The 9,924-nt window shown below is 42.8% G+C and overlaps 1 protein-coding gene across 1 annotated transcript in view; it reads left to right on the top strand.

Moving 5' to 3' along the window:
- The window catches only part of SLC1A3 (solute carrier family 1 member 3), a 99,418-nt gene extending 90,471 nt beyond the window's left edge, over positions 1–8,947 (top strand). The window contains exons 9-10 of the mRNA XM_006156319.3: positions 3,944–4,078; positions 6,664–8,947. Coding sequence (XP_006156381.1) covers positions 3,944–4,078; positions 6,664–6,868 — 340 coding nt within the window. The 3' untranslated portion in view covers positions 6,869–8,947. The remainder of the gene's footprint in view (positions 1–3,943; positions 4,079–6,663) is intronic.
- The last annotated feature ends 977 nt before the right edge of the window (positions 8,948–9,924 follow it).

The following is a 9,924-nucleotide window of genomic DNA, read 5'->3' as shown; positions in this document are numbered from 1 at the left end:
GGGACGTGAACCGCGGTCGACTATGTGGGAGTCCAGCCACAAAGCCATTATGCTAACTGCTGGTTCCTGGGAATCATTTTATTTTTATAACTAGATATTTATTTTTAAAAACTGCAGACATGCGAACTCTTAATTATAAAATTAAAATAATACAGAAATGTGTTTAAGTAAAGGGTGAAACTTACCTACCACAACACTCTACATCTTTCTGTAGGTATCCATTGTTCACATATGGTCAGAAAAGACCTTTTCCTGGGATCAGCAGTTAGTACAATGGCTATGTCGCTGGACTCCCACGTAGTCAACCATGGTTCGCGTCCCAGACCCGGTGGCTTAAAACTCACGCCGGGTGCGTGTGCGTGCATGCCCAAGATCCCGAGAGGAGAATGGAGGAGAGGGGACTGTGGTGTGACCATCCCCCCTGGGGGGTGATTTCTCGCTTTCTGTCTCTCTGTCTCTCTCTGTCTGTCTGGCGAGCACACGCGCCCTATAGCAAAAACGTCTTAAAAAAAAAAAGAAAAGAAAAGAAAAGACCTTTTCCTATCCATAGACATGTACACATTCCTAATTAATAGAATTGTAGCATACATACCATTTTCCCCTTGATTTGTTTGCTCATCAAGATACCATTTATAAATATATTGAGTTCATTATTTTTAATGTCACAGAGTATAGATATTTTTCTCTTTTTAAGAATTATTTTACTTATCATTATCATTTTTCAATTTGAACAGAGAGAGACAAAGAGAGAGGGAAAGTAAGAGAGCAAGCCACCAGGTCCAGGACCATAGTTGGCTATGTGGAAGTCCAGCACATTAACCACCATGCCATCTGCCAGCCTCAGATATTTCTCTTTTTAAAAGTGATACTTCAATTTTTTTTTCTTCGATAGGTGTTTGCTATAGAGCACATGTGCTCGCCAGAAAAACAGAGAGAGACAGAGAGACAGAAAGTGAGAATGTACCCCCACCCCAGGGGGCATGGCCATGCCACAATCCCTTCTCCTCCATTCTCCTCTCAAGATCTTGGGCACACATGCACACACGCCTGGCAGGAGTTTAAGCCACCAGGCCCAGGACTCAAACTGCAGTCAGCTACGTGGGAGTCCAGTGACATAGCCATTATGCCAACTGCTGGTCCCGGTGATATTTCAATTTTGAAAGCATTAAACTATGTTAGTTTTACAGACCAAATTGGAAAATAAAACTATACTTAAAAAACTGGATTTACTTTTTCTCTTGGGTTAATTGTTAGGCAGTCTATGACAGATGGCAGACTGCATTAACAAGTGGGTTGAAAAATGTGATCTTTGTGGGGAATTTGCAGTGTCTAGTGAAAAGCAGTTTTCCTTTCCATGTCTTCCCCCAGTCTTTTAGTTTCTTCCTCCAGAGCCACCAGTGATACCCATCGGTTTCTTTTGTGTTCTTCCAGAGAGAAGCCATTCATATCCATGTGCATATGCAAGTATAATTCTCCCCTTCCCTGAAAGTTACTGTGCACACAGGACCACGAGTCTAATGGCATCAGGAGATTTTAAGCCTCATAATCCAGCTCAGTCTCTGATTCAGTTGAGGTTTTTGTTACTTATTATTAACAATATATTTTGGAGATAAAAATAAATTGAGGAGAAAGGAGGAGAAGGGATTACAGTGTGGTCATCCCCCCTGGGCGGTGATTTCTCGCTTTCTGTCTCTCTTTCTCTCTCTGTCTTTCTGGCAAGCGCACGTGCCCTATAGCAAAAATCTCTTAAAAAGGAAGAAAGAAAGAAGAAAGAAAGGAAAAAAAGAAAGAGAAAGAAAGAAAGAAGAAAGAGAAAGAAAGCCAAAGAAAATCACACTGTGTGTGTGCATGAGTGCCTCAAATCCTGAGAGCAGAATGATAGAGAGGAGATTGCGATGTGGCCATCCCCCCTGGTGGGGAGGATGAGGAGGACTTCTCACTCCCCCTCTCTGTGTCTCCCTGTCTCTCTCTAGTGAGCACATGCACCCTATGACAAAAACAACCAAACAAAAAAAGAACAAGGGTATTCTAAATCATTGAAATAGTAAAAATCTTAAAAATACTTCCAAAATATCAAGTCTATATTCAAATTTTTCCAATTGTCTCAAAAATGTCTTTTATAGATTTTTCTTCCAGACCAAGATCAAATCCAGATTTATGGCCCGCATTTGGTTTTTCAGTCTCTTTTAATCTCTATGAGTCATCCCACATTTTTGTTCTGCTTATTTTGAAGTAAGTTATGTTAGACTCTGTATGTATGTTTTGTGTTATTAATTGTAGACTGCATTGGAGTAAAGAGATGAGGCCAATCAGGGCCAGAGATCATCATCTAACCTGGAGGTCTGGGAACCCCAGGCCCAGTCTGGCTATACTACAGGCTAGAAAGTCAGTATCTGAGCCCACAGGTCACGTTCTCGGGCATATCTTTGTTGCCAAGTTCTGAGTTATGAAAAGGTTCAGTTGCATGTCACAGAGTTCAAAGCAGTGGTAACAGGAACAGCAACTTCACAAAACAGAGGTGTACTCTTCTTCCACAAAGCCCCAGAGCTGGTAGGTTTTTCTATAGCACAAGGGACCAAGGTTTTTGGTTCCAATGTTTCTTAAGCATGTTTCTGCACCCTTATCTAGGGGGTCCAGAATGGCTTATCGCTGCCTCCAAATTTTAGCCACTGGGAAGTGGAATTGTCTACAAGTATTCAGTCCCTTCCATCTACCCCTCATTGGTCAGAACCTAATTTAAGCTACAAGGGAGGCTGGGAAGTATAGACTTCATTCTGGGCAGCTATAAGCCTGCTAAGAAGTCTAGTATCTTAGAAGGGGAATAGTATGCCACCGACAGTACTCTAGTAAGGCCACTTTATATGTAGGTAGTACTTTACTATTTTTTCTTTCTTTCTTTTTCTTTTTTTTAAGTTGCCAGAGGGTGCATGTACTCACCAGAGAAATAGAGAGAGAAAAAAAAATAAAATAGAGGAAGAAAGCACCCCTTCAATAGATCATGGTCTCCTCTATTACTCCATCCTGTCTGGATTTGAGGCTTACATATACACACGCATTTGGCTTGTTTTTCAAGTCACAAGGGTGGGATTCAAACCACCACTGGCCATGTGGGATCTAGCTCCTTTAACCACTAGGTTACAGGGCTGGTGCTACTTGACTATAAAACAAATCTACATTCTCACCTTATCAAATAGGTATTTAACGAATTGTGTCTCAGACAGGTAAGAGCCTTACAAATCAGGTCCACACTGCCTCCATTAAAAATTTTTAAAAAGGGGGGGGGATGAAGGAAGGAAGAAAGGAGGGAAGGAAGGGAGGAAAGAAGAGAGGAAGGAAAGAAGGAAGGGAAAGAAAAAAGGAAGAGAAAGAAAGAAAGAAAGAAAGAAAGAAAGAAAGAAAGAAAGAAAGAAAGAAAGAAGGAAAATGAAAGAAAGCAGAAAGAAAAAGAAAGAAAGAAAAACAATTTATAGTTCAAAATAACTTTGTTCATAAATCATTTGGCTTTTGAATTAATCATTTCAATTTTTTTTTTTTTACTAATTCATCATATAAATTCAGTTTCTTTACAGCCGTCCATTTAGATAGGGGAGTTATCAGAAATAAATCGTTATTGTGACATTACAGCATTTTAGACCTTACAGAATACCTTAGGGCACTCACAATAGCGAATAGCCACCAGTTCTTCATTCCAAATTGACTATAATAATAGGACCAACTTCATAAAGCTTGCTAACGAGCAAAGGGATAAGCCATGCTTATCATATCAGATGGCACATAATAAGCACATGATATATATTAGTATGATTATTAGCTCAGTGACTTTTTTCCAAAGTGTACCCTCTTCTGTTACCATGGAAAGCCAAGCACTGGCATAATACGTTTTGCAGGGTAAGCCCTCCACTTGGGCAGCCTTGTAACAGGGTTTCGGTATTTCTTTCCGCAGCATCACAGCCACTGCTGCCAGCATTGGGGCAGCTGGGATTCCTCAGGCGGGCCTGGTCACCATGGTCATTGTGCTGACATCTGTGGGCCTGCCCACTGACGACATCACGCTCATCATCGCAGTGGACTGGTTCCTGTGAGTACACTGGGGCTGCTGTCACAGGGCCCCCCTCTGTCATTCTAGGGCGCCAGGCAGCCTGGCACGTCTGCCAAAAGGACAACATGAAGAAGGACAGTTTGGCCTGTAATTAAATGGCCCTCATTGCTTGACCCCTGGCCCTTATCTGAGACCATGTGCACTCACTCCCCTATCAGCCTGTGGGGCACATCTGGCTGCTACACTTCTCACTCCATAAAGCCATTCAGGGATTGGGAAACCTGCTGTCTGCAAAGCCAACATAAATCAGCACGGCCATTTCTCAGTTGCACAACACATCCTCACAGCAGCTACAACGGAGTCGCAGGCCCCACACGCCGGCTCGGGCCCTTCCTCCCTGTGCTTCCCAGTCCAGTGGCATAATTCGGCATGGATGTTGCCGTCGAGTCCAGCAGGGCAAGGGGTGGCCATGCAGACAGTGGGATAAGAGCTCACGTCATTACGTGGAATTGACTTTTGGCTCTAGGGAAAGTTCCAAGAAATGTATCCTCCACTCCCTCAGACCCCATCCTGTAAGGCCCATCCCTGGCCATTTTCTCTTGTCCTTCCAACTCTGTCTCTTTTTTGTCACAAGCTCCCTTCCACATTTAAAGTTTATTCTGCCAAGATGCCCAAGAACGTAGCACATACTGGAGTCAACATATGTTGGTTTCACTGTAAGTGCTGACCATGAAGAACTTGACTGTGTGTGTGAGCCTGGGGGAGGGGTGGAGGAGTTCTGCGCTTGTCTGCTAGTCTCTGGACTCCTATGTAGTCGACTGCAGTTCGAGTCCTGACCCAGCAGCATAAAACTCACCCCGAGTGTGTGTGCATGCATGCCCAAAATCCTGAGAGGGGAATGGACAAGAAGGAATTGCAGCACGGCCATCTCCTCTGGGTATGATTTCTTGCCTTCTGTCTCTGTCTCTCTGGCAAGCACATGCATCCTATAGCAAAGATCTCTCTCAAAAATAAATAAGACAGAGAAGGGAAGAAAAAAATAATTGGTGAGTACCAAAAATGTATTTAAGGTATTTGGGTTATATCTATCAATGCTTATCATAATAGAAACAGAAAGATTTAAAGTGTTAAATTAATGTAAAGGTTATAATAAAAATTCATTATGTGTTAACATAAATAAAATTTATGAAAAATAACCATTTTTGAACCAAAAACTTAATGGAAAGAATGGCATCATTTTACTTTTTCAAGTTTCCTTAATGTCTAGCTTAAGACACCTGGATTCTTCTATTAATATTTCTGTATTAAATGTGTAGTGATATCATACCACCATAATCTTTGCAAAACTCCACTATCCATTCATGGGAAAATGAGTGGAAGGGGGGAAAAAACATCTCAGTGTTATTATAAGAACAGTTTTGGGGGGTTTTGAGAGGTTTTTGTTATAGGGCGCATGCACTCACCAAAAAGCTAGAGAGAGACAGAGAGACAGAAAGCAAGAAATCACCCCCCGAGTGTGGAAGGCCACGCCGCAATCCCTTCTCCTCCATTCTCCTCTCCTCTCGGGAGTTTGGGCACACACACACATGCGCCCAGCATGAGTTTAAGCCACCGAGTCCAGGACTCAAACTGCGGTCAACCACATGGGAGTCCGGCGACATAGCCATTACACCAACTGCTGGTCCCTATAAGAACAGTTTTGACCAGGGGACTTTCAGGGGCCTTTGGACCACACTTTGAAAACCACTGGTGGAAATGAAGGTAAGTCGGAGGAAAGAAATTTAAAATAAAAGAAGAAAGAGAAGGTCATTACTATTAGGAATCTAGCTACAGTCATACTAGTGGCCAAAAATTAACAGTAACTAGTATCTGTTAGCCACTATATGTTCCTAAAACTTTTAATAGCTACTATTATAAAAGTTAGGCCAGCAGATGGCACAGAGATTTAGGCAGCTAGATCCCACACGGCAGATTGCACAGTTTGAATCCCAGACCCAGTGTCTTCAAAAACATGCCAGGCACCTTTGCTTACATGCCCAAAATTCTGAGAGGAAAATGGAGGAGAAGGAATTGCACCTTGGTCATTCTCTCAGGGGGTGCTTTCTCACTTTCCCTCTTTCTCTCTGTCTCTGTCTCAGTTTCAAGTGTGCACATGTGCCCTATAGCAAAATAAAATAAAATAAAAAGCCATGTGTTGATTATATAACCATGCAGTTGGTGGATACCCCAAACTGATATTTTTAAAGACGGTTTTGCCTTAGGGTGTGTGCACTTGCTGGCGAGAGAGCAAAAGAGAGAGAGATGGAGGGAAAGTGAGAAATTACTCCCCAGGGGGCGGGGGGTGGCCAAAACCGCAATCTAGTCTCTTCCATTCTTTTCCTAGGATCCTGGGCACACACACACACGCACCTGGTGTGACTCTCAAGCCACCAGGTCCGGGATTCGAACTGCGGTCAGACATGTGGGAATCCAGCGACATAACTGCTATATCATCTGCTGGCCCCCTCAAAACTCAATTTTAAGCAACTCCTCGAAAAACGTTGCCGGCCAGTTCATACTGTAAGTCGAAATCTCATGATAGTCCCAGGAATCTCATTTTTGCTTCCTGTCCACCCTTTCTGCAGGGACCGCCTCCGAACCACCACCAACGTGCTGGGAGACTCCCTCGGAGCCGGGATTGTCGAGCACTTATCACGACACGAACTGAAGAACAAAGATGTTGAAATGGGAAACTCTGTGATTGAAGAGAATGAAATGAAGAAACCATATCAACTGATTGCCCAGGACAGTGAAGCGGAGAAACCTATCGACAGTGAAACCAAGATGTAGACTAACATGAAGAAGTGGCTTCTCGAGCACCAGGTGTTGGGAAACCATTATAAAATGTTTTCATCTCGTTACACCTCATTCTCTCCAATAAGCCCTTTATCTGCCTTTTCCACTCTACTTCGATAGGTCTGGAAAGTAAACATCCAAGAACAAGGTAGGATTTTACAGTGGCCAAAATGTGTACTTTTCATCTCATCTCAAACTTTTAAATCATTTCATGTTACGGTTACCTAATCCAAGAGTCTTTATCAGATCTTACCAGTTCCTGTGGCACACAATCCTGTAAATGTGATTTTATATAAGTTAAAGAATGGAACAAATAGTTAAGTTTTAAAAATGATAGCTAAACATTCAAAATGTAAAACTCTTTCAAACACAAGGTTTAGTCTCAAAACATAACAATTTGATGAACTACAATCAGTTATCGGTTGGATAGTAGGAGGGTTTTTTCCCCTTTCTCGTCTGATTTGTGTCCCCCTGTTATTAGCAGCAGGACTATACATACACGCCTAGCACAGCGGCCAGGAGGGGCAGAAAGTGAAGTTTCCACATGGCCTTGGGCAAGGCACATCTCATCTCTGGGCCTCAGTGCCCTCACCTACAAAAGCAGTGAGTTCCCTAGTTCCTTACTGTCCCTTCTAGCCCAGACATCTGTGACGTCATGAAAGAGCCCGCCCTCTATGCCCTCACCCCCACCACAGTCCCCCGGCATACTTGTACCGAGTACCATTCCGTGAAGCATGGGGCTTTCGGGAAGAACACTTACTGAGAGTGAACGGTTCTAACTAGGGGCAGGATGGCTGTGGGGTTCGCCAGGTCCTGTGTCCAAAGGGGCAGTTATGGCAAGTTGCAAGGAAAGAGTAGGATTGTTCATGAAACCCTTTGCCCAGTTCTTCTAGACAGGGGAAGCGTTCCTTTCTTTCCTCCTCTTTCCGAACCGAAGGGACTGCTCTGGGAAGGAAGTCTCCCGCCATTCCATAACTGACGATAGACTTTTAGAAAATAAAACAGAAGACTAGCAACTAGCATGGGTGCTTGGGGTTTTACTATGGAACACTAAAGAGCTGGGAGAGAATGGAACATGGTTAACATTATCAAGAGAGGATTTTAAAATACCAAGAGTATAGGTCTTCCTTCAGGAAGAATTTAAAAAGAGGAAGTTATAATGTTTTGTTTTGTTTTATTTAAACCAGGGACAATTCTCTTCAATTCAGAGTCATTCCCCAAGGAAGTCTGCAAACCAAAATATACAATCACTTCTGATATATTTTACAGAAGTCCAATGAATGAGTTTTCTAATAGGGGTCCATGAGCTGGATGGGTGGTCTCATATTTGAAATGTTTCACTTTACTCAAAAGTTCTTGAAACGAAAGAAACAAGATAATGCTTTGTGTTGGGATTCCACTTCCATCATTCAAAACTTTCAGCTGGAGTAGGGTTGACTTTTGTTTTGTTTGTGTCCCTAAGAGAAATGGTAGAAGATAAATCAGTACGAAGACGATGTCAATGAGGTTGCAAGAAAACACAGCAGGGGCATTAGTGTCAGGCAAGGCAGCTCCCAGGTTTAGAGGAGATTAATTTTACCCCCTAAGGAATATACCCAGTCAAAGATGCCGAGTGGGAGCTGTCAGACAATACCCAGCTGTGCTTGAATTTCTGACCGAAAATGGCGAAGAAAGAACTTAATTATGCTAACAGACTGAAAATCTAGACATACATCCTCTGATACAGTTAGGGCTCTTCCTATAATAGATCCAAGCATTACGTGCATCTAAGAGTTAGCGTTAGGCTGTGGTGGAGTAACCATTTAATGTCGAGGCTCTATTTGGGAAACACTACAAGAGTTAATGCACACGGCTGCCATGAAACTAGTAGAGCAAAAATTAATCATGTCAAATTAATTCTGTTACACAATGTGATGTTTTTTATACTAACCATTTCTTATGGAAAGCAGGTCCTCTAGGGCAATCCTCTCACCAGCCCATCACAGGCTCTGCATATCCGTGCACCCAGTGTGGACTGAAAAGCATTACTTTGTAGATGTATTTTCAATAAAGAAAAAAATAGTTTTACATTAATATCTTTGCATGTTGTTGTTATTCTTTGTGAAACAAAATAAATTTTCCATTTGTAGAAGAATGACAGTGAGCTCAGGGCATGCTGGGGAAGGATACCATACAGCAAGGTATAACCAAGGCAGAACTGGCTCAGGAAGCCAACCACAAGAAAATAGGTAAGGGGCCAGCAGGTGGCATGGTGGTTAGGGGTGCCGGACTCCCCTCCCACATGGCCAACCATGGTTCAAGTCCTGGTCCTGGTGGCTTGCTTTCTCTCTCTCTCTCTGTCTCTTTCTCTCCCCCATCCCTTTCTCCCTCTCTCTCTCTCTCTCTCTCTGGTAAAATTGAAATAAATAAATAAAGTTAAATAAAATAATTCTTTTTTTTCTCTTTTTTTTGGAGAGGTTTTTGCTATAGGGCGTGTGCGCTCGCCAGAAAGTCAGAGAGAGACAGAGAGACGGAAAGCAAGAAATCACCCCCCAGGGGAGATGGCTACACCACAATCCCTTCTCCTCCATTCTCCTCTCGGGATCTTGGGCACGCACACACACGCGCCCGATGTGAGTTTAAGCCACTGGGTCTGGGACTCGAACCACAGTCGACTACATGGGAGTCCAGCGACAGAGCCATTACGTTAACTGCTGGTCCCCCAATAAAATAATTCTTTAAAAAAAAAAAAAAAAAAAGAAGTAAGGACTTACTCTCCCTGTTCAAGTCTTAGAACTAGGCCTTGAAACAGAAGGTGAGGGACACTCTTGCTATTAACAGCTTGCACTTCCTTGTCCATGTCAGATACGAATGTCTCAGATAAATTGAATCATCTCCATGTTGGGATTAGAAAAGTGTAATGCCGCTATGGGTTTTTCGAAAAAAGTAATTTCCTGCCTGACCTTCAAATTAGGTAGATTTATCTCTGTGATTACTACTGCCATTTGTAAAAAGAGCTGAATAAGGTCTCAAGGGATATTCCAGAAACAGCCATGGTGCTAGTGAACCGC

This window comes from Tupaia chinensis, unplaced genomic scaffold (genome assembly GCF_000334495.1).
Source record: "Tupaia chinensis unplaced genomic scaffold, TupChi_1.0 Scaffold000489_1, whole genome shotgun sequence".
Classification (NCBI taxonomy): domain Eukaryota; kingdom Metazoa; phylum Chordata; class Mammalia; order Scandentia; family Tupaiidae; genus Tupaia; species Tupaia belangeri.
Note: the sequence above shows the minus strand (reverse complement) of the source record. Positions and strands in the feature narration are given on the sequence as shown.